This window comes from Glycine max, chromosome 4, assembly GCF_000004515.6.
Source record: "Glycine max cultivar Williams 82 chromosome 4, Glycine_max_v4.0, whole genome shotgun sequence".
Classification (NCBI taxonomy): Eukaryota; Viridiplantae; Streptophyta; class Magnoliopsida; order Fabales; family Fabaceae; genus Glycine; species Glycine max.
Window position 1 is genome coordinate 8,167,238 of NC_016091.4, and position 22,933 is coordinate 8,190,170.

At 35.8% G+C, this 22,933-nt stretch overlaps 3 protein-coding genes and 1 pseudogene across 3 annotated transcripts; 3 read left to right on the forward strand and 1 right to left on the reverse strand.

Annotated features, from left to right (window-relative positions):
- The first annotated feature begins 1,434 nt into the window (after window positions 1-1,434).
- On the forward strand, window positions 1,435-4,153 carry LOC100792867 (cyclin-D4-1). Its single transcript, XM_003522709.4, has 6 exons — window positions 1,435-2,100; window positions 2,455-2,541; window positions 2,644-2,742; window positions 2,848-3,049; window positions 3,186-3,310; window positions 3,481-4,153. The coding sequence occupies exons 1-6, from the start codon at window positions 1,795-1,797 to the stop codon at window positions 3,718-3,720; spliced, it is 1,059 nt and encodes a 352-aa protein (XP_003522757.1). The 5' UTR covers window positions 1,435-1,794; the 3' UTR covers window positions 3,721-4,153.
- Window positions 4,154-10,153: 6,000 nt separating this feature from the next.
- Window positions 10,154-10,871, forward strand: LOC113001483 (cytochrome c oxidase assembly protein COX19-like; annotated as a pseudogene).
- A 6,192-nt stretch (window positions 10,872-17,063) lies between these two features.
- Window positions 17,064-17,519, forward strand: LOC102663157 (uncharacterized). Its single transcript, XM_006579006.1, has one exon. It carries the CDS (start codon window positions 17,064-17,066, stop codon window positions 17,517-17,519), a length of 456 nt encoding a protein of 151 aa, XP_006579069.1.
- A 3,805-nt stretch (window positions 17,520-21,324) lies between these two features.
- On the reverse strand, window positions 21,325-22,714 carry LOC102663297 (uncharacterized). The gene is made up of 3 exons (XM_006579007.1): window positions 22,691-22,714; window positions 22,036-22,484; window positions 21,325-21,817 (listed from the first exon to the last, which is right to left on the reverse strand). Exons 1-3 carry the CDS (start codon window positions 22,712-22,714, stop codon window positions 21,325-21,327), a joined length of 966 nt encoding a protein of 321 aa, XP_006579070.1.
- Between the last annotated feature and the right edge of the window lie 219 nt (window positions 22,715-22,933).

Sequence of the window (22,933 nt, forward strand, 5' to 3'; positions counted from 1 at the left end):
TTGGCTTTCATTTTGCAGGCCTTCTCTTTTGAGTTTTTATATAATTTATTTTATAATATTTAATAAAAATAAATCGTTTGATTTTCTTGTAACAATATTAAGTATAAATAAATTCATTTAAAAAAACATAACTAAATGTTTTTAAATTTATAATAAAATAAGATTTTATCAACGAATGAATTTAATATTTACTTTTCATAATTAAAATTAAAAAATATTTCAATTAAACTAATTTTTCCTTGAATATTTTCATTTTCATTTTATGTGTTTATATTTTTTTGAATATATATTCACAGATAATAACACTTATGATGATTGGTAGGCAGGATTATTTGAAAAGACCTATGAATCATGGTTGCTTACATTACAAAGATAAGTTTAATATTTTGGATAATTACTAAATTGATTTTACGGAATTGAAGAAATGTTAATATTTGGCGGGTAAGATTGGAGGGAAATGACAGCTTGTAGTATGTACTAGTACAGAAAAGTGACTTGAGAACGAAACAGACGCTTCCGGTCATCCCCCAATGTCAGCGAAGCACACGCGTCGACACGGGACAAAACAAGATACTATGCACGTACCCTTTCCACTTTTACGTTTTTGTCCTTCCTCTCCATTTAATTCAACATTTCACATTCTCTTTCTTTCTTATTACCACCCCCTTAATTCCTCGTGGTAAGTACTAAAACTAAAAACATTTCTTCTCACATTTTCCAATTTTGTCTTTTTTCATTATAATACGCGGCGGGGAAAATAAATTTACTAGTACAACGAAAAAGTAAATGATGGATGAATCGATGTCTTAGGAAACTTTCAAGTCTATTAATGGATGTCCGTATCGCATCGACCAACAGTCGCAACGCTTTGTAAATATGGAAATTACATTATTGAATGTTAATTTTGAAGGAATATTGTTTTGGTAAAATTAATGTTCTCTATTAATATTTACAAGGCAAGATGGAGTAAGACGTGGTAATTTGGATTAGATGGGATGAATTGAAGGGTTGCGAAGTCTGTGACTATCGGCATAAATTGTAGTATCAGATTGGATACTGTACGTGTAACGTTATTTTTTTTTTTTTTGGTAAATATGAAAAAATGAATATAATACTTGTTGTCAACCTTTCAGGTACGCCTCCCAACGTCTCTCTCTCTCAAAAGAATAATGATCTTCATGTAGTTTTTTTATAAAACAGTAATGTACTAACAAGTAGTATAAAAAAATACTACAGTATATTGTACGTTCATTATTAAAACTTCTCCTTCAATTTCCACAAATAAATTTGTTTGTTGTTATTTATTTTCATTAATTAAGAAGTGGGTGTCTGGATTTATTTATGCGTGTCTGTGATATACACTAGTAGTAAAATAAGATTACAAAATGGTAATTAGGCATTTATGAAATTTACATATAGAAGAATTCACATTTCACAGTACGCTCTGTCGCCAACCCCACTCTCTCGCTCTCTCTCTCTCTCTGCCTTTTACCCTAAAAAGGGTGTTCGTTTCCTTCATAAGGCCCTCTTCTGCGGCACTCTTTTCAGCCCAGCATTGAAACAGAGAGAGAGAGAGAGAGAGAAACAAAACGATTGCGTGGGGCTCTATAGTGGTTTTGTTCTTATTTCCACAGATTGTCATTTCTTCATTTTAACAAGTTCATAAAAGAAACTCCACTCGCCTACTCACACACAGACCCTATCAATAATCTGAACATAAAGTTTCGTTTTTTTTTTTTGTGCGTGAAGAATTTGGAGGAAGAGGGTAGTTGAGTTTCAATTCGAGGTCTTGCAATGGCACCCAGTTTTGACTTTGCTTCTAGCCTCCTTTGCACAGAGGACAGCGCCGTTTTCGACGAGAGCCATAATAACGGGGGTACGATGATGTCGATGATGGGGGTGTACGAGGACACGTGGAGTCCTAGGAAGCGCCACTTTGATGAAGAGCCAGATGAGTTGCCATTGCTGAGTGATGAAAGCTTGGCGATGATGGTGGAAAAAGAGTGCCAACACTGGCCTGGTTTGCGTTGCTTGAATAAGCTTCAAACTGGGGATTTGGACTTCGGTGCCAGAATGGAGGCCGTTGATTGGATTCTCAAGGTGGGTTTAAGAGTTTTCCTTTTTCTTCTTTCTTTAATCACTCCGAAGCTCTAATCTTTTTTCTGTTTTCACTGTTTTGTTGGTCTGAGATGAAATCCGAAATCTTTGGGGAGCGTTTTGTTTGAATTTCAAATTCCAGTGTTTGATGATGAATCGATGATTCCCTTGGTACCATTTGGGGTTTAAATTGCAAGTTCTGAAGCTGATTGAATGCAAATCTTTTGTTCATGTGTTTAAAGATGTTCAAAACTAGGCTCAGAACTTTGGATTTAGCTTGAACCGAGGATTATTTCGTGTTTATCTAATTGTCTTTTACCATGATCTAACTAAAGAACTTATACACATGTTTTATAGGTCCGATCGCATTTTGGATATTGCTCGAGAAGTTCTTTGGTAATTCAAAATTACTTGGACCGATTCCTTTGTGCATATGAATTACCAGTAAGTCGAGGATTGAAGAGAAGAAAAGATTATTCTTTTTTTTAAAACTTATCATTATTTTGTCCTCTGGTTGTGATCTAATGTTTTTTCTTCCAATCGCAGAAGGGAAGAGTTTGGACAATGCAATTATTGGCTGTGGCGTGTTTATCTCTAGCAGCCAAATTAGATGAGACAGAAGTTCCACTCTCTCTTGATTTGCAGGTAGGAAAATGTTTTTTATTTTTCTCTCAATGTTTGGTACTTATTTAAGTTAATGTATTAGTTTTGCATGTGCTAAATGCTAATCTTTCATTGTCTTTTATGTAGGTGGGTGAATCGAAGTTTTTATTTGAGGCTAAAACCATACAGAGAATGGAGCTTCTTGTACTAAGCACATTGAAGTGGAGAATGCAAGCAATTACTCCTTTCACATTCCTTGATTACTTCCTTTGTAAGATCAATGATGATCAAAGTCCATTAAGGTCTTCAATTATGCGATCCATCCAACTCATATCGAGCACTGCAAGAGGTACCTATATTTTTTTCCTCCCTAACTTCATTGCACAGATGGATTGTTTTCTTAATGTGGCCCATCTTTGCAGTGATAATAATAGTGAATGAGTGGAATTAGTGATGGTAATTTGAATGGTGTGGGTTCAATGCAGGGATTGACTTCTTGGAATTCAAACCATCAGAGATTGCAGCAGCAGTGGCTATGTATGTCATGGGGGAAACCCAAACAGTTGACACTGGGAAAGCAACTTCTTTTCTGATTCAACACGTAGAAAAGGTAAGGATGGGGGTCCAATCACAAGATTAAAAAAAATACATGGGTTTTACTTTGTTACAATGTGATCATTTTTTAGTTGATTACTTTTAATAGATGATAAATGCTGATGATGGTTGTTTAGTGTTTAGTGTTTAGTTGATGTTAACATTGTGTTATTTGGTTTTTGGCAGGAGAGACTATTGAAGTGTGTCAAAATGATCCAAGAGTTGTCATGCAACAGTGGCTCTGCCAAGGATTCAAGCGCTTCTGTGACTTGCTTACCCCAAAGTCCAATAGGTGTGTTGGATGCTTTGTGCTTCAGCTACAAAAGTGATGACACAAATGCTGGTTCATCTGTTAATTCTTCACACAATAGCCCTGTTGCCAAAAGGAGGAAGTTAAACAAAACCTGTGGAGCTGACCTGTTGTAGTGATGTGGAGTGGGGATTTTACCATCATACATAGGATGCTTTTCCCAAAAAATGGACATCATGTGTGCTTTATGGAAGATGCCCCCCGGAAAGCAATATCAAAATGAGGCAGGAAGACATAGCTAGAAATATTTTATTTTTTATTTTCTCAAAAAGAAAAAAAGAAAGAAAAAAAAGACCCTAGTGTAAAAAATACAAAAAACTATATTAAGGTGAGGTGGGTCATGAGTGGAAGATGGGTGATCAAGTGAACAGTCCAATACATTGCATGCTATTGGCATGAAGTGAGTAATCACCAGCTGTTAAATTTGTTCTGAAGAAGAGGGATAAGGATTATTAGGTATTGTATGTGTAAGTAAAGTTGGGGGGAGTTTTTCATTTGTTCAATTTTTATTTTTACTTTTAAAATGGGAAAGAAAAATAAAGGGACAGAGCTATATATATGCGGGAAATATTTTATTTATGTTATTATCTTTATTCTATTAGTTATTTTTATTTAATTAGATTTTACTTTTTTTTTAATACTGTTGGTGTTGTGTCATCAAACAGATTCTCCTTTACTTAGCTTTGTTAGCAATTCTATGTGCTATCACTATTAGAGCATTGCTTTATTGTTGATAAGGTCATTGGTCGGGTAACAAATGGATGGATGAATCAATCCTAATTCATATTTTAATGGATTGAATTAAAATAATCCATTAATTCATTTTAATCTATTAAAAATTATTTAATGGATCGGATTCATTTGACTAAATTCCATCCGATTCATCAATTAACATTTTTTTTATGGATGGATATTCATCTAATCCATGCAAAAAAATATAATTTAAAACTTAATTATTTTTAGTTTGAAGATAATGTATTTAAACAAATTCACAACAATTTCTAAAATAATAATAGTTCCAATAGATGTTGATCGAGGTTATTTTCAGTTGATCTTGATCGAGGTTAATTTTTGACAGACATTGATTGAGATTATTTTTTTGCTGACATCATTGATGTTTTTTAGCTGACATCGACCAAATTTATTTATTGGTCACGTTGGTTGATGATGTATTTTTGTCAACATTAGTCAACTTTTTTTTTTTGCTGATGTCGATTAGGTGTTTTGGCCGACATTGGTCGTGAGTATATTTTTGTTGGCATCGATTAGGATTTTGTTGGTTGAACCTAGTTGGGGATATTTTTTTATTGACATCGGTCAAGATTTTTCTCGATCTACGTCAGTTGAGGCTGTTTTTTGGTTGATGTCAGCTAGGGTTTTTTAGCAGATGCCAACTAGGATTTTTTGTTGATGTTGACAAGGGTTTTTAGGCCGATGTGAGTTAGGGTTTTTTGGCCGACGTCGGTTGGGGATTTTTCAATTGACATTGGTCAATGCTATTTTTCAACTGATGTTGACTAGAATTTTTTGACCGATAGTCGGCTGGAGTAATTTTTTGGCCAACATTGACTAGGGTTTTTTTGGACAATGTTGGTCGGTGATATTTTTTGGCAAACATAGTCAAAAAATAGCCTTAGTCGACGTTGTTAGAAAAAAACCTAATCGATGTTAGAAAAAAAAAGCCATGGTCGATATCGACCAAAACCCCTAGTCGACATCGGCCAAAAAATAGTCTCAGCTGATGTCAACAAAAAAAATCCTAGCTGTCATTAGCAAAAAAATAGCCTTGGTAGACATCAACCAAAAAAACCCTAGCTAACGTCGACAAAATGACGTAGGAAGGTTACTTTTACAAACTTTTTCCCTAAAGGGGTCTGTTTGTAAAGAAATTCTTGGGGGAATCTATTTTTAAGGGTGTTTCGCCAGTACCAATGGCAAAACACCCTATTTCACAAAGACCAGCAGCGGCACAGAGGGTTCCGCCAGCACCACCAGCGACACAGCACTGTGTCAGCTTTCCACGTTTGCATGGTGGGTTTCGCTAGACCAATGGGCAAAACACACTCATGCATGGTGCCGCCAGCCCACTTGGCGAAACGGCCATGCATTCACACCTTCCCTCCATGCATGGATGCATGCCATGCATCACATGAGTGCTGCCAGTCTGGCTAGCGAAACGCGTCCAATGGGTTCTGCCAACCCCATTGGCGAAACATGTGCTAACCAGTTTCCCAGCTTTTTTGCTTCAACGTAGCTGCATGCAAAAGCTTTTTCAAAAGTTTTAGAAGGTGCAGGAGGTGCCCTGACACGAATCTTACGGGGCGGAACGTTTGACACAGGATTGTTGGCGGAGAGGGATGCCACTTCCAGAGATGGAAGATAAGTCACGGTGACGCCACAAGGAATCAACCTTGATAGGTCAGAATTTGGTTCAACAGGAACCCTGAGAGAAGCTTTCTCACCTATTTGAAAAGAATGCCAAAAGTCCCTTCATTCATTTTGACGAAAATATATATAGTTCACCAAACCCTAAAAACGAAATAAATTGGTGCAGCTGAAAAGGCATAGGTGTCAGCCACAACCACCAAATTATTTATTTAATTGCAATAATTAAATAATAAAATAAAAAATAAAAATTATGGAAACATGGGCCTTCAATCATAATCAATGGCAGCTATACAAATGACCAGTCTTGTCTCTATGTCGTGTTGGGCCTGTTTAAGTCTGTCTCTGGTCATGGGCCCTTCAAGTGCTTCATGATCCTTGCCCTTTGTTGTGTCCTCATCACTGTGTTGGGCCTTTTTAAGTATGTCTCTGGTCATGGGCCCTTCAAGTGCTTCATGATCCTTGCCCTTAGTTTTGTCCTCGTCATGCCCCCTTCCATTTTCAGAAGCTGCTTTTTTTGAAATATAAATTTTGTATAGCTAGTTTGATCATTTATAATAAATAAGATAATTTATGTGAGAATTAAACGCTTAATTAAATGTTTTATCTCATTAATTAACATAATCATTTTATATTAAATATAAACATTAATTTACATAATTTAAGTGTAGAACCCTTAGAACTTAAGCTTTTCACCACCATCAAACAACAATGAAATATTTTTTTTAAGTGTGTATCTTGCACACAGAAAGGGATCAAGAAGGGTTATATAAAGGGAGCCACAGCACAGGGTGGGGGACGAAATTTAAATTTTCGTCGTCCCTCCCATCACCTTTCAAAAAAAATAAATGCACTGCACCTCCTAAAACTTCTGAAAAAGCTTATGCATGCAACTATGTTGAAGCAAAAAAAGCTGGGGAAACTGGCTAGCACACGTTTCGCCAATGGGGTTGGCGGAACCCATTGCACGCGTTTCGCTAGCCAGGCTGGCGGCACCCATGTGATGCATGGCATGCATTCGTGCATGGAGGGAAGGCGTGAATGCATGGTCGTTTCGCCAAGTGGGCTGGCGGCACCATGCATGAGTGTGTTTCGCCCATTGGTCTAGCGAAACCCACCATGCAGACGTGGAAAGTTGACACAGTGTTGTGTCGCTGGTGGTGCTGACGGAACCCTCTGTGCCACTGCTGGTCCTGGCGAAATAGTATGTTTTGCCATTGACACTGGCGAAATACCCTTAAAAACATACCCCCTCCCCCCCTCAAGAATTTCTTTACAAACAGACCACTTTAGGGAAAATTTTTGTAAAAGTAGCCTTCCTACATCATTTTGTCAGCTAAGGTCGACCAAAAAATAGTCTCAACTGATGTCGGCCTAAAAACATCATCAAACGACGTTGTCCAAGAAAATTCTAGTTGACGTTGGCCAAAACTAACCAAATTTGGTCAAAAAAAATCCTAGTTGACATTGTCCAAAAAATAACATCAATTGACATTAGTGAAAAAATATCATCAACCGATGCTGGTCGAAAAAACTTTGGATGACATTGGACAAAAAATAACCCTAACCAAAGTCAACAAAAAAAATCCTAGTTAACATCATCCAAAAAATAGCATTGAGCGACGTCGGTTGAAAAACATCATCAGCCAACGTCGACCAACCAAAAAAAATTATCAATCATCATTGGCCAAAAAACTTAAGCTGATGTCTACAAAAGAATAGTCTCTAACGATGATGACCGAAAAAAATCATTGTCAACATTGGCCGAAAATTCCCCACAAATTCTTTTATTATTAAGTTGAATCAATTTTGATTCAATTAAGTATTGATGAGAGGATCCATTAGATTTAAAAAATAGCAAAAGGGATCATTAACCATCCATAAAATAAAATGGATGGATTGAATGAACTTTTTGTAGATTGATGATGGATAAGTAAATTCATTTGCTACCCTTAGTCATTGGTAACCTTAACCCTTGTTCTGCATGCACCAACAGGTTGGCAACAAAGAAGTGTACAAAAATATAGGCTTAATTAAGTTTTTCATACATGAAAAATAGGTTGTTTTCATATTACTATCTAACATTTATTTTTTTCAACTAAGTACCTGAAAATTTATTATGTTTCAACGTAGTAATTGTTGTTAGTCCCCTTCCGTTGAGTGATGCCTTGACACACGAAGTGCCATCGCATCAATGCCACATCATTTTTTATTATTTTAATTTTTTTCTCCTTCCTCCCCTTCTACTCCTTCTTTCCTTTCTTCTCGATCACGCCACCGCCGACCCCTTCAGTCGCTCCAGCACACCATCCTCCTCATCACGATACCCAAATCCCCAACCATCTAAAGCACATGCAAGTATAACATTCCCTTTCCATGGCTAAAAAACATCCTCGTTATCGTTGTAGTCTTCGAGGGTCTCGCTGGTGGGGGTGCCAGTGCTGATGCCAGCGAGGAGGGAATCCATGTCGAAGGCCTCGTGATCGATTCGTAAGAGGCATGTGTAGGCCTCAAAGGTGACGAGTTTGAGCGCAACGGAGCAGGCAATTTTATTAAAGAAGTATAATAATATGATTTTTAAAAAATAAATAAATAATAAATAATGACATAGTCGGAGCTGCCTATGTGTTTAGTGATAAGGCTTGATGATGTGACAGTTCATCTGTCACGTTATCACTTAACAGAAGGGGACTAATTGCAAGTACTACGTTGAAACATAATTTTTTTTTCAGGTAATAATCTGAAAACAACCTATTTCCAAATATGAAAAACTTAATTAAGCCAAAATAAAAACTATTTTCTTCCCGCCAACCATAAATGGACAACCTGAATCATAACTACAACATACATGCATGAATCATCATTCATGATCCAACCAATATATTTCCTTTTTACTAATTGAAGTTCGGTCAAAAAATAAGTAAAACTTGATCAATAATTATTTTTATCAATAATCAAACTTAGACATTACCTAAATAATTTAATTTTAATTTCAGCATATTAATCATTTATGTTTAGTCACTTGATTAGCCAACCAATATCTCTATTTTCTATACAACTTTTTTCTATGTATTAGTTTCTATGTATTAGTAACTTCTACGCGATCACATTGTACACATTAGATCCAAGGTTTAATTTGGAGTAAATTTTCAACATATACACGAAATATGTAAAATAAACAATTTTTTATATAAATTGAAGTTAATTTATTTTATCTTAAAATATCATTAACTTTTTTTTTTCAAAATTAAGTACACAACTTAATTTAAGTTCTCCTAAAAACTTAATTTTAAGTTATAGAAAAAAATGATTCATTTTTTTTTCAATTTTGTTAAGTGTTTGTAAAAAAATTGACTTAAACCGAACTTTAAGTTCACTTTTTTGTGTGTGTGTAAATGGAGAAACCAACAAGAGCCGAACTACAAACAAAAAACTACATGTGAGTTCAATTTCATCTCAATATTTATGTAGGTTTTTTAACAGTGTAATATCATCATATATGAAGTTATGAAAAGATTTTATTATCAAAAACTTTTATCTGTATTTAAATTTCAAAATTATTATTTAATAAGTCTATTTTTTAAATTAGTTGAAATTTAAAAGTAACTTTGGCGTGTTGAGAATTTTAGACTAACAAATAATGTAAAAGCAATAGATTTTTTTTACGTTAGCATTAGATTAAATTTAAGCTCATTTTAAAAAAAGATTAAATTTAACAAAGCAATTTGTGTATTAAGTTTTAATTTAATGTTTTTTCATAAATAATGAAAGAGGAATTTAATAAAGAATATTTAGGAAAATATGTTAAATGCTTCTTAGTCAATGCTTTTATTAAAACTCCCATAAACAAGATCCTTCACATAATTATTGTAGTATACATTTAAGAACACATGGAAATAAGTGTTTTATGTTATCACCTATATTAATCTTATTTGTTTCCAACATGATTTCTTCTATCCAAGGATACTAGAATACTAGTTAGTAGTTATTGTCCAACATAGTTCAAAGTTCAATTCATATTTGGGATTCAGATCCCCTCCTGCCTCTCCAGCAAAAAAAAAATAATGAAAAAAGGAGCTAAAAAAATAAAAATAAAACAGATGAAAGAGAAATTAAGAGAAACTAGAGAGAAATAGAGGGGCTAGAGGGAGCCGGAGAGAATGACCCGTTGGAGAGGATCCAAGTCCCATTTATTGGGTCTATAATCGGCCAGTAGCAAAAGAAACATATTCCGGCAAGGCTTTTGCTATTTTCACTCCCCTTGTTACATGTGGTGCATTTGGTGGCAATAGGGGGCTCCGCCCAGTGCCTCCCGAAAAGGGAATATATTCATTGGACCACATGCATTTGTGTGACCTAGAGAAGATAGAATATCTCAATTGTCTAAAAACTTTTGGGCACCAGCATGAAAAATGCAGGCACTTCTAAAAAAAAAAAAAAAAACCCTACAATGTCGCATGGAGAAGAACTTGATGGCAAAGCAAGCCCTGGTTGAACTTGGTTTTAAGGAAAGTAATGTACAAACTTCTGGAGGTAAAATTACTGACATGTTTGATAATCAAGACCAATAAACCCCAAAAATTAAGAATGCATATTGATTTTGAGGTTGAGTTTTGGTGATGCCATTGTTTCCACATTGGCAGCGCCATCCCCTTCTTCATCGTGAGTTGCTTCCCTGGTGAAGTTTTCTTTCATCAAATATACTTATGGAGAGAAATAAGGGTAGTGTATTTTATGGGGGTATTTTAGGGAAAACAAATCTAAAGGGTAGTGCAGTAGCAACGAGGGGGGAGTGGTTATAGCATTAGCCTCCAGCTATCTATCTTTCTTTCCTTTTTATCGTGGGCTTTTCTTTTCTCCGGATTTTGGGCTTTCCAAACACGTGGACTACATTGAAATACCACAACAAAAGCCTTTAAGATTAAGAGCAGGGATGTCATTGTATGCAACAAATTGTCATATTGTCCAGTTTCAAGTTTGATGAGAAATATTTTTGTTAAATTGATAATGATATACCCTATTCCTCTCCTTCTTCCCTACCTTAAAAATGGATTAACTAGTAGATAAATCTTTAGAAGCATAACTGACAAAGCACATTACACTTGGGTCTTGTCTAAATAAATTTCTCAATAAACATTTATAGAAGAAGAAGAAGAAAATAAAAGCTTATCTCATAAGCTAAAATTAAATTATACATAAGTTAATTTTAAATATTTCATTTTTCTTCTCCCATAAATATTTATTCTCCCATCAGTATTTATACAGAAATTTATCTAAATATGGCCTTAGTAAAAAGTTAGGATAATAAAGTAAGCTATATTGGGTTTCAATTCTTAATTCTGCATAGCTTTGTTAGTAATCAATTTATTTTGTTGTATAATTTCTCATGTCGGTATTTGATTTTGATTTATTTTATGCAGGATCATTAGTATAATTTGTAATTAGATTGCAATTAGATGATAATAGAAGATTGAGGGAGTTAGTTAGCAGTACCACGTGTCATTCGGTAGTGGCTCTGAAGAATTGTTTATTCTGTTAGGTTTTCCGAAGTTTGTTAAGTGGTAGTTAGTAACAACTTGCTATATATAGCAAGTTGATGTGAAGGCTCCTTTCTATGTTTTGAATTCCCAATATTGTTATATTTCTCTGTATCCTTTATTCTATATCAATAATATCAGAATCTCTTCTCTTCTTCATTTCTAGTTCTTCGGTTTGTTCCTAAATCCTAGAACTATATCAATTGGTATTAGATTGGCACCTTCCAGATTCATCTTGAAATGGCAAAAAACACTAGAAACCAGATCCTGCTTCGTGAAACAGAAGAACGTTTGAGCTCGAAGCTGGATAAAAGGTTCTTGGAGTTTGCGTGTTCGTTACGACAAACGCTATGTGAAGACATGGATGAACTTCTACAGCAATGGGCAACGAGGCATTCTCCTTCTTCCAACACGAGAATTGCGACACGCGGTGAGAAATCTTCTACCTATTATTGTTATACACGTCTTGCAAGACTTGATTTCCCTAAGTTTAATGGCGATGGGATTAAGAATTGGTTGGTTCAGTGTGAAAGCCTTTTCTTGGTGGATAATACTCCAGAAGATTTCAAAGTTAGGTTGGCTGTGGTACATTTTGAGGGAAAAGCATTGTAGTGGCACAGTGCTTATGTTAGAATAGTGGGATTGGGAAATTTGCCTTCTTGGAAGGATTATTCCCAAATTTTATTGGATAGATTTGGTGAAGTTTGTGAGGATCCTATGGCTAAGTTGATGAGGTTAAGGTAGAAAGGATCCGTGACTAAATCTCACGAACAATTTGATGCAATTGTATCAAGAGTTGAATTGGCTGAGGAGGAACATCAATTGAGTTATTTCTTGGGAGGGCTCAAATAGGATGTGCAAATGTTGGTGAGGATGTTCCAGTCGGATTCAATTAGGAAGGCTTTTTCCTTAGCCAAAATGTATGAATATGCTATTACTGCTAACCCCTAGCAAAAACTATTTTCTAAATCAGCCAAGACCAGTCCCTTCTCGAAACCACCCTTGTTGCCTACACCCCATAAACCTGCTGAAACATCTAAGCCCAAAACACAAACTACAAGAAATCTTACACCTGCCTATATGAGTGAAAGGAGAGCAAAGGGTTGTGCTATTTCCGTGATGAGCCTTTTACATTAGAGCACAGTTTGACACACAAGAAATTGCAGATACATTTTATGGAGGTTGATGATAATTCAGATTCAGAATGTTGTGAGTGAGGAGTTGTTTGTCTCTTCAGCTAGTGAACCACTAATATCAGTAAATGCTTTAACTGGAACTACTAATTTTAGAACAATGTGAGTCACTAGTTATTACAGAAAAAAAACCCCTTCATATCCTCATTGACAATGGTAGTACACATAACTTCTTGGATGCACATGTGGCCAAGAAACTGGGATGTAGAATTGAGGTGATTCCTTCTTTAAATGTAGTTGTGGCTAATGGAAATAAGGTACAAATTTTGAATGTGGTTAAGAGTTTTACATGGGTGATTCAGAATACCAGTTTTTTATCTGATATGATGTTGCTGCCCCTAGGCTATTGTGATTTGGTGCTTGGGGTGGAGTGGTTGATAACTTTGGGTGACATTACTTAGAACTTTTACATGTGCTAAGAGGGGCTTCTAATGCTAAGCTGAAAATAGTGAAGAAGCAGTCATTACACAAGGCACTTTCTTTTGCTGTGCACATTTCTATGCTACAGTTGTGTGAGGGAGAAGAAGACCTATTGTTGAATTCACTTACTACTCATGCACCTGCATCTGCCATGCCTACTAGTGTTGCAGAATTCCTGTGCAGTTTTAATGATATTTTCCAGGAACCTACCAATCTACCTCCTGTTAGGCTTGCCCATGATCACAAGATTCCTCTAGTCCCAGGCACTGTTCCTGTAAATAAAAGGCCATATAGATATGCTAAACATCAGAAAGACATCATTGATGGTTTGGTCAAGGAGTATTTGCACTCAGGCATAATACAAAACAATAATAGTCCCTATTCTAGCCCAGTTGTATTGGTGGGGAAAAAAGATGGCAGTTGGAGGCTTTGTGTGGATTATATGGAGTTGAACAAGGCTACAGTGAAGAATATATTTCTAATCCCTCTTGTGGATGATCTTCTAGATGAGTTGCATGGTTCCAAGTTGTTCTCTAAGGTAGACTTAAGGTCTGGCTATAATCAGGTGAGAATGGATGAAAATGACATGCACAAAAACATCATTTAAGACTCATGCAGGTTACTTTGAATACCTGGTTATGTCCTTTGGTTTAACAAATGCACCAGCTACATTTCAAGGTCTTATGAGTGTTGTGTTTCAGGAATATTTGAGGAAGTTTCTGCTAGTATTTTTTTATGATATTCTCATCTATAGTAAGTCATTAGAAGACCATGTGTCTCACTTACACACTGTCTTTTCTACAATGAGGTCTAATTCATTGTTTGCAAAGATGTCTAAATGCTATTTTGCTATGGCTAGAGTGGAATATCTAGGTCATTTCATTTCAGGTGAGGGTGTTGCAACTGATCTAGCAAAAGTTGAAGCAGTTAAACAATGGCCTCTTCCCCAATCTAAGCAATTGAGGGGATTTCTTAGGCTTGCGGGGTATTATAGAAGGTTTGTGTTTCGATATGGTACTGTGGCAAAGCCTCTTAATGATATGCTTAAGAAGGATAACTTCTGCTGGACTAGAGAAGCTAAGTTAGCCTTCCAGAAATTGAAGGATCTATTAGTCTCAGCACCTGTCCTTGCTCTACCCAATTTTGATAAGGAATTGGTTGTTGAAGTAGATGCCTCAGGTACATGTATTGGAGTTGTCTTGATGCAGGACAATCATCCCATAGCCTTCATCAGCAGGAGCTTGACTGTGCAGCAACAGTCCCTATCCACTTATGAGAAAGAATTACTAGTTGTTGTCTTTGCAGTGCAAAAGTGGAGACATTGTTTATTACCTAAGAAGTTTGTAATTAGAACCGATCATTGGAGCCTCAAGTGTATTTTGGATAAGAGGTTAGCTACAAAATTCCAATAGAAATGGTTAGTAAAACTCATGGAATTTGATTTTTGCATAGAATACAAGCAGGGTCAAGAAAAATTGGTGGTTGATGCATTGTCTCAAGAAAGTTTAGTTGAGTGTAATGTTGTTTTTGTGGTTCAACTTGAATCAGATATGCTTACAAGAATTAAAAATTCTTGGCAGTATGATCTAGATGTTCAAAAGCTAATTTTTGAGTTGCAAAGTGATTCAAACTCCCATAAACACTTTTCCTGGGAAAAGGGGGAATTGAGGAGGAAAAAAAGGTTAGTAGTTGGTAAAGATTTGGAATTAAGGAAAGATATTTTGAAGTGGTTACATTCTTCAACTTGTGGAGGCCATTCTGGTAGAGATGCAACTTTGCAAAGGGTCAAGGAAATTGTCTTTTGGAAATGAATATCCAAGGATGTTAAGATGTTCATTGTCAAAGGTGCAAATATGACTCTGCTGCATATCCTGGACTACTGCAACCTTTACCTATACCTGAGCATGTATAGCTGCATATTACAATGGATTTCATTGAGGGACTTCCTGACTCAGGGGGCAAACAAGTTATTTTTGTGGTGGGGGATAGACTCAGTAAGGCCGCACACTTCATGGCTTTCCATCATCCTTATTCTATTGTTGATGTAGTTTAATGTTTCATGGACAATGTCTTTAAACTGAATGGGTTTCCTTACTCTATTACAAGTTACAAGGATCCTATCTTTGTCAGTCGGTTTTGGCAAGAGTTTATGGCTTACCAAGGTGTGCAAGTCCAGTTGTCTACTGCCTATCACCCTTAAACAGATGGGCAGTTTAAAGTGGTTAATAAGTGCTTGGAAACTTACTTGAGATGTATATGTTCTAACAATCCTAAACAATGGTCTAAGTGGCTTCCCTTAGCTGAGTGGTGGTACAACACAACCTACCACAGTTTAATTAAAGTCAACCCCTATGAAATAGTGTATGGACAAGCCCCACCTGCCTACCTATTGGACCAGCGGCCTTAATAACTTAAGAGAGATAGGCCTAGAATGCAAAAGAAGCAACAATCAATTTAATAATGTTCTTTAAACATGAAAGACAAAATTGATTGCAACAAAATAAATGAGATAAGGGAAGAGAGAATGCAAACACAGTTTTTATACTGGTTCGGCAAAGTCCATGCCTACGTCCAGTACTCAAACAACCCACTTGAGATTTTCCTTTCCCTTTGTAAAAATCCGTTTACAAAGTCTGAACCACACAGGGACAACCCATCCCTTGTGTTCAGGAATCCTTACAACTTAAGAGACCCTCAGTCTCATAATCAATCTCTTTGAATGAGAAGAAAGAAAGAAGAATTCTCTCTCGAAGAGAAGGATATTACAATTGAAATCCATGGAGAAACTCTTAATGGATTTGCAAGTGTTTGCCCAAGAGTTTCTTTTGAGAGAGCATTTGACAATGAAGTTCTCTTGGAATCTCTCTCATTTCCTTTTGAGAGGATAAAACATTTTGAACAAGCAAAACTCTCTCTTCAAAATTTGTGCCCAAGTCACCTATTTATAGGCCTTTGATGGCCATTCACAAATCCAATGAAAAGATGTGACTGTTGACAGTTTTTCTGAAAACTCTCCACTGGTAATCGATTACAATATTTATGTAATCGATTACACAGTTATAATTTGAAGGGTCATGACTTTTGAATTTGAATTTCCAAAGTTTCGTTGTTGGTAATCGATTATAGACATACGATAATCGACTACATGTTGAAAATTCAAATTCAAAACCCTTTTCAACAACTCTTTTTCATTCTTCCCTTCTGGTAATCGATTACACTTCTTGGTAATCGATTACTAGAGCCTTGCATGACTTTGAAACCCTTTGTTTTGAGGCAAGACTTGATCTTTAGTGAATCTTGACACAAGGCTTTGTTTGTCGAAGCAATCTTGAATTAATCTTGAAGCAAATGCTTATCCTTTGAAGCGGCCTTGTTTGATTCTTCTTTGGCATCATCAAAATTCATGTATTCATACATTCACATTCTCCCCCCTTTTTTATGATGACAATCAAGTGATTTCTTTTCGACATCATCAAGATATGCATGATTCACATTCTCCCCCTTTGTCAAGCAAATTCTTTTTGACATCATCAAAATCTGTATGATTTACATTCTCCCCCTTTTTTATGATGACAACCACCTGTAGGTTAGGAGCAACAACAAAAAATATCTATTTGCATATAGTTTACTCCCCCTTGGTTTTGCAATGTTTGTTTATATGAGACAGTTGAAGATCTCATAGATTTCATATATAAAAAGTTGTCTCATAAATAATAGATAATTTCCCTTACTATTTTATCTTTTATCTTTCTCTCCCCCTTTGTCAACATAAAAAACAAATCATGAATAAAGAGGAGAAAAATGTTACCACTTGTTGCAATGTATGAAAATCAAGTGATACCAAATTGATTGGTAGAAGTTTGCAGAAGAAGGAGGAAATGCTTAAATTATTAGAAGTTTCACATGAGGAGGGCTTAGGATAGGATGAAACAACTAGCAAATAAGCATAGATTTGACCGGAAGTTGCAGAATAGATATTTGGTTTATGTAAAGCTATATCCCTATAGACAGATCTTTGTAGCTTTCAGAAGCAATGCTAAGTTGGCCCTTATATACTATGGTCCTTATCTTGTTCTAGATCAGATTGGTGCACTGGCTTACAAGGTTCAACTTCCTCCTAATTCTTTGATCCACAATGTGTTCCATACCTCTCAACTCAAGAAGTTTATAAAGGAGGCATCAACATCTGTTAATTGTCCAAGTACTAATGAAGAAATCAGTCACAAGGAGCCTGAGGCTATACTCGATAGGATGACAGTAAAAAGAGGCAACAAGGTTGTGACAAAGGTGCTCATCAAGTGGAAACATCGGCTTCCAGAGGATGCCACATGGGAATTTTACTATGATCTAAAGAAAAAGTTTCCAGAAAACAATCCTTGAGGTCAAGGATTTGCTTAAGAGGGAGGAATTGATGCATAATCATTAGTATAATCTATAATTAGATTGCAATTAGATGATAATAGGAGGCTGAGGGAGTTAGTTAGTAGTACCACGTGTCATTAGGTAGTGGCTCTGAAGAGTTGTTTATTCTGTTAGATTTTCCAATTGGGAAGTTTGTTAGAAGGTAATTAGTAACAACTTGCTATATATAGCAAGTTGATGTGGAGACTCATTTTTACGTTTTGAATTCCCAATACTCTTATATTTCTATGCATCCTTCATTCTATATCAATAATATCAGAATCTCTTCCTGTTTGGGATTTTCTTCTTCATTTCTAGTTCTTCAGTTTGATCCTAAATCCTAGAACTATATCATTTTTTCTATCACCCGAGGTTTTTTGTTGCAAAATCAATAAGTTAATCAGTGTAGCTAGGATTTAGCTAAAGGAAAAGTTTAGTTTTGGAAGAGAAATAGGCTAGTTATATTTAAAGAAGGTGGCTCATCAAGGATTTTAGAGATGCAGAATGTAAGATTTATAGTGCGAACATTTGCATGAGTGAGTAAATCACTGGTATTCTCGTGCCTTTTATTTAAGTGGCACTCTGATACACTTTTCTTACAAAAAATCTGAGCTACTTAATTTTATGACTTATTTCTTAATTAAAATTTACCTCGGTTGAATATTAGCTTTCATATAATTTAGGCAAAATTGTAAATTTGGTCTCCCATTTTGTCTTCAATTTCAATTTTGGTCTCCCTTTAAAATTATTGATGAATTTTGTCCTCCTATTTTATCCAATCACATAATCTTGGTCCCCCAGTCCAAAATTAGACGTTGACCGTTAGCAATTTATGTTGACTGACACGTGTCAACGTCTGAGAGGTACGTCAAATGGTTCGCGATTTTTAATTAAGTGTGGTAAATTTTTATTTATGATAACCGTAAAACAAACCCTAAAACCTAAAAGCCTTATACCAAGAAATCCCTAAAACATTCTGTAGCCAGTAGCGAAGACGAAGCTCACGAAGGTTATGGATTGTTGGAGGTGACCTCAAAATTATCTCATGATTTCACGGGCAATCACAACCCCTGAAGCACCATTGTTTGTTGTTCGTCGCTGCCTCCTCATCGTCGCTTGGTTGGTTTTTAGAAGCAAGAGTCTTGTCCGATTTAGGTGTCGTCCCTAAAACCCCTGAAGCACATCGTCATTAGCGTCGTTCCCATGGAAAGGAGTTCCTCGTCGTACACCTCAGAGGCCCGAAGTCGCGTGATGTGTTTGTGTAACGTAGAGGCTCCACTGGTAACATCGTGGACTGAGGATAATCCAGGGATACATTTTTATGGTTATGGTCTATACATGGTAAGGAATAATGTATATCGTGGGGGTTATGTTATGGTTTGTTTGTTGATTATTTTTTGTTATTTTGGGCATGTAGGTTACAGGTAGGAAAGGGTGTAATTATTTTGAGTGGCACGATCCGGTTGCAAACAGTCTTCAGAAGAGGATCATTGTAGCATTGATGAAGAAGGTTGATGAATTGAACTTGAGGGAAAAGTATTTGCAAACCAAGATCAGTTACATGAAGATGAAGGGAATTTTTTTAGGAATTGGATTGGTTTTTTCTTGGGTCTGTGTTTGCTTATTGGTGTTTTTATTCTGTTGCAGGGGAATGTGATTTATTGGTGGTAATTTGGTTTTTTGTACTCTGCCCACTGTAATGGTTTAGTTTGAAAGTAATGGTGATAAGTTGGTTTTTTGTACGCCCACTGTAATTGCTGAATTATGTTAATGAAAGAAAATTTCATTGGTTTTGAAGTTTGGTATTGATTTGGTATTCAACTTTGAAATTTGTTTTCACTGAAATTTGACAAATTATGTTTTGTTAATGGTTTGTGCAGTTGGTTTTTTGTACAGATAAGTTAAAAACAAGTTCCAAAAGCCTAAACAAAGCAGTAACTTGAAATTTGTTTTCACTGAAATTTGACAAATTATGTTTCGTTAGTAGTTTGCACAGTTGATTTTCACTGAAATTTCATTGGTTTTTTGTACTAAACAAAACAATATCTTGAACTAAACAAAGCAGTAACTTGAACTAAACAACAAAACATATAAGTTCTACATAAACTGAATAATTAATTAGATAAAGAGTGCATTACAAAGTCTCATTGAATAGAGCCACCAAATATATAAGTTATGCATCCTAAAAACTTAAACATAATTACACAAGAGTGCATTACATAGCCTCTTTAAACAGTTACTTAAACATAAACTGAATAATTAATAACATAAAGAGTGCATTACAAAGCCTCATTGAACAAAGCCACAAAATATATAAGTTTTGTATCTTAAAAACTTAAGCTAATGATCCATTTGTGCCCAAGTCCTCCTAGTCGGCTCCCTTAACTGATTCGTGATTGTTGTGTTTCATTAGTACTGTCACCTCCTTGAATTCCTGCAAATGTGGTCTGACTTGTGCATTCTTTTGTTTCTTTGTTACAACATTGGTGGGAGATGTTGTTTGTCTCTTCAAGTTCTATTAATATTGAACACAAATATTATAAGAATGGTGAAAGTCACAAACTCTGTTAAATGCAATGGAAAACACATATTGAAGGCAAATTATCTTATTTCCCCTTTTTGGAATGTTCCTATCTGCAAATGTCTTTCCTTTATATGTCCTTTTGTTGTTAACAATTTTCCCACATTTTTTACAAACTGATTTAGACTGTCTTGACAGCTTAACCTGTTCGTAGACTCATCATTTCTCTTATTCCTTGCTTTCTTTGGTCTTCCAGGAGCTCTCCTCATCACTGGTGTTTGTAAATGAGGCCATAAGTTCAGTCCATTACATGGATAGACAATAAATGAATATGTTGTCAACACAGTAGATTTCCTGTCAAATGCAACAAAAAAACATATTCAATTCAAAACAATTATTGCAAAACAACAAATTAACAATATAACAATTACAGAAAACAACACCTGTAATAAGAAATGACACTAAGTTCAAGTTCAACACCATTGATCCACATGCATGCTATTGAATAAGTGTATAGAATTACAGTTAACTCCCACTTTCTATAAGAACATGTCTGTTGTTTAAGATTGACAACAAATTTTTCTATGCCCTTTAACACCTCAAACAAAGACAAATCAACATCACTAGACCAATGTGGTCGCCATGCTTTACATGCTTTTTTATTTTTTTCAATGATTTGCTGAACTTTGGGACAGATGGAACCCTCATACCTCATGAGGATAGTCCTTAACTTCACAATTCTAAAACTTATGTAAAATCGGATTCCCTCCAGTAGAGTAATAATTGGCTTGTCTCTGCACTCCATTATTACATTGTTGAATGTCTCACACATGTTATTGACATGCAAATCACATTTTGTGTTTACCTTAAAAGTAGATCTTGTCCAAGCAGCAGGGTTTAACCTTTCCAGATCCTTCCAAGCTTCTACATCATAACTTTTAATTTGATTCATGGCCTTGTCCCAATCAGGGGTAGTTGTTGCTCGAGCTGCCATCCACATCAACTCTTTCATGTGTGCTCTTGGATACTTCTTCTTCCAATTACCATACAAATGTTTGACACACAGTCTATGTTCTACGTTATCGCCAAGCTCCTTGATTACCTCAACCAACCCATGAAAATAAAAGTGAATAAATTAAATTATAGTAACAATTAGATGCCCAACATAATTTTAATATTTACCTTTTGTTGGTTAGAAATGAAAGCCCAACATCCTTCCTAAATACCATCTAAGTCAGTTATCAAGAGATCAACAAACCACTTCTAAGATGAATAATTTTCAGATTCCACTACAGCATAAGCAATAGGAAACATTTGATTGTTTCCATCTTTACCTACTGCAAACAACAATTGGCCACCATATTCTTCTTTCAGAAAGCAGCCATCCAATCCTATCAAAGGCCTGCAAGTGGTTGCAAATACACTCTTACAAGCCTCCAGGCATACATACATACGTTCAAACACAGGACCATGAGGAGTTAAGTCACATTTGATCTTCACAGTGTTGTTCTTGTTTTTTTCTGTTAGCTCCGCAGCATAACTTCTTAAATGTTTATATTGATCTTTGTTTGCACCTTCAATTTTTTCCATTGCCTTAACCTTTGTTCTGTATGCCTGGTCCATACTTAACCTGAATCCCCATTTTTCTACAACATAAGCAACTAAGGCCTTTAGCTTCATGTCGAGAGTATGCATTAATGAAGACATCAACCTTTTTGCCACCCACTTAGGTGTAGCCTGACTGTTTCTGGCAGTTCTAAAGCAACAATGGTCATATTTGAATGTCACTACCTACCAATAAGTCGCTTTAATGAACTTGCTAACCCGTAAGTAGAAGGCACAACCCTTTTGTTTACAGATTGCAATGACTCTCTTCTTGTCATTTTTTGTAACCTTCAGATTCTTCTTAAACATTATAGCAAAGGTTTTGATAGCCTCTAGAATTTGTTTCTTACTATTGAATTGCAACCCTACCTCAAACTTGATATCTTCATCATTTTCAGGCACCTTAAAACGAGGAAATCTGACTTTTGTAGGACTTCATCTCCACTTCCAGCTGGAGTATCCAACTCATCAGAATATCCATCTTTATCATCAAAATCAGAATTTGTTGAGTCTACTTTATTAGTATCAAATGTGGGGTCACTACTCTGACTAAATGTCTCAAGGTCCAACCATTCCATCCAATCACAACTTTCTTCAAAGTCACTATTTGAAACTTTACTATAATCATTGCTATCATCATCATCTTCCTCAGCCCAAACATCATCATCCATCACACCCTCAACAACAACCTCCATCTCACCTACAACACCAGCCTCATCTTCACCCTGCACCTGAGCCTCCACCAAACCTTGCTCATCAACCTGAACCTCAGCCTCATCTTCACCCTCCACTCCATCAATTACAACAACCTCATCTCCCTTAAAATCATTCAACTTTTTTTTTCAGATTTGTCAAACACCCCGTCGTCCATATACACTTCAACCACATCAAAGCCAAAAACATCTTCAGCCAATTGCAAAATATTAGAGTCACAATTAAGTGACTTCAACCCTCTGCAAAGTGCTTTTCAGGGGTCCCTGTACCATAAGCACTTGAATGATTTCTACCCGAGAGAGTTAATCACCTTCATGAAGTAAATATACGACATAGTATCCACATCTCAACCCCATTTTTCTTCAACGATCTGACCATTGACATACACAGTAAATGGATTATAAATAAGCATCCCGGATTATAAATAAGCATCCCTCCATGGTGAATCTTTAACCTCACTGTTTGTTCTTCGGTTGGCTTGCAAAAAACATGAACGACAACAAAGCCCAAAAAATGAATAAAAATAACACCCACCAACGGTTTTCAGAACAAA

Coding starts and splice junctions, on each gene's coding strand:
- LOC100792867 (XM_003522709.4), top strand. CDS start 1,795: ATGGCACCCAGTTTTGACTTTGCTTCTAGCCTCCTTTGCACAGAGGAC. Junction 2,743..2,847: donor CACTCTCTCTTGATTTGCAG/GTAGGAAAATGT, acceptor TCTTTTATGTAG/GTGGGTGAATCGAAGTTTTT. Junction 3,311..3,480: donor TGATTCAACACGTAGAAAAG/GTAAGGATGGGG, acceptor GGTTTTTGGCAG/GAGAGACTATTGAAGTGTGT.
- LOC102663157 (XM_006579006.1), top strand. CDS start 17,064: ATGAAACAACTAGCAAATAAGCATAGATTTGACCGGAAGTTGCAGAAT.
- LOC102663297 (XM_006579007.1), bottom strand. CDS start 22,714: ATGTCGTATATTTACTTCATGAAG. Junction 22,485..22,690: donor CGTATATTTACTTCATGAAG/GTGATTAACTCT, acceptor AATGATTTTAAG/GGAGATGAGGTTGTTGTAAT. Junction 21,818..22,035: donor ATGAAGATATCAAGTTTGAG/GTAGGGTTGCAA, acceptor TTGTTGCTTTAG/AACTGCCAGAAACAGTCAGG.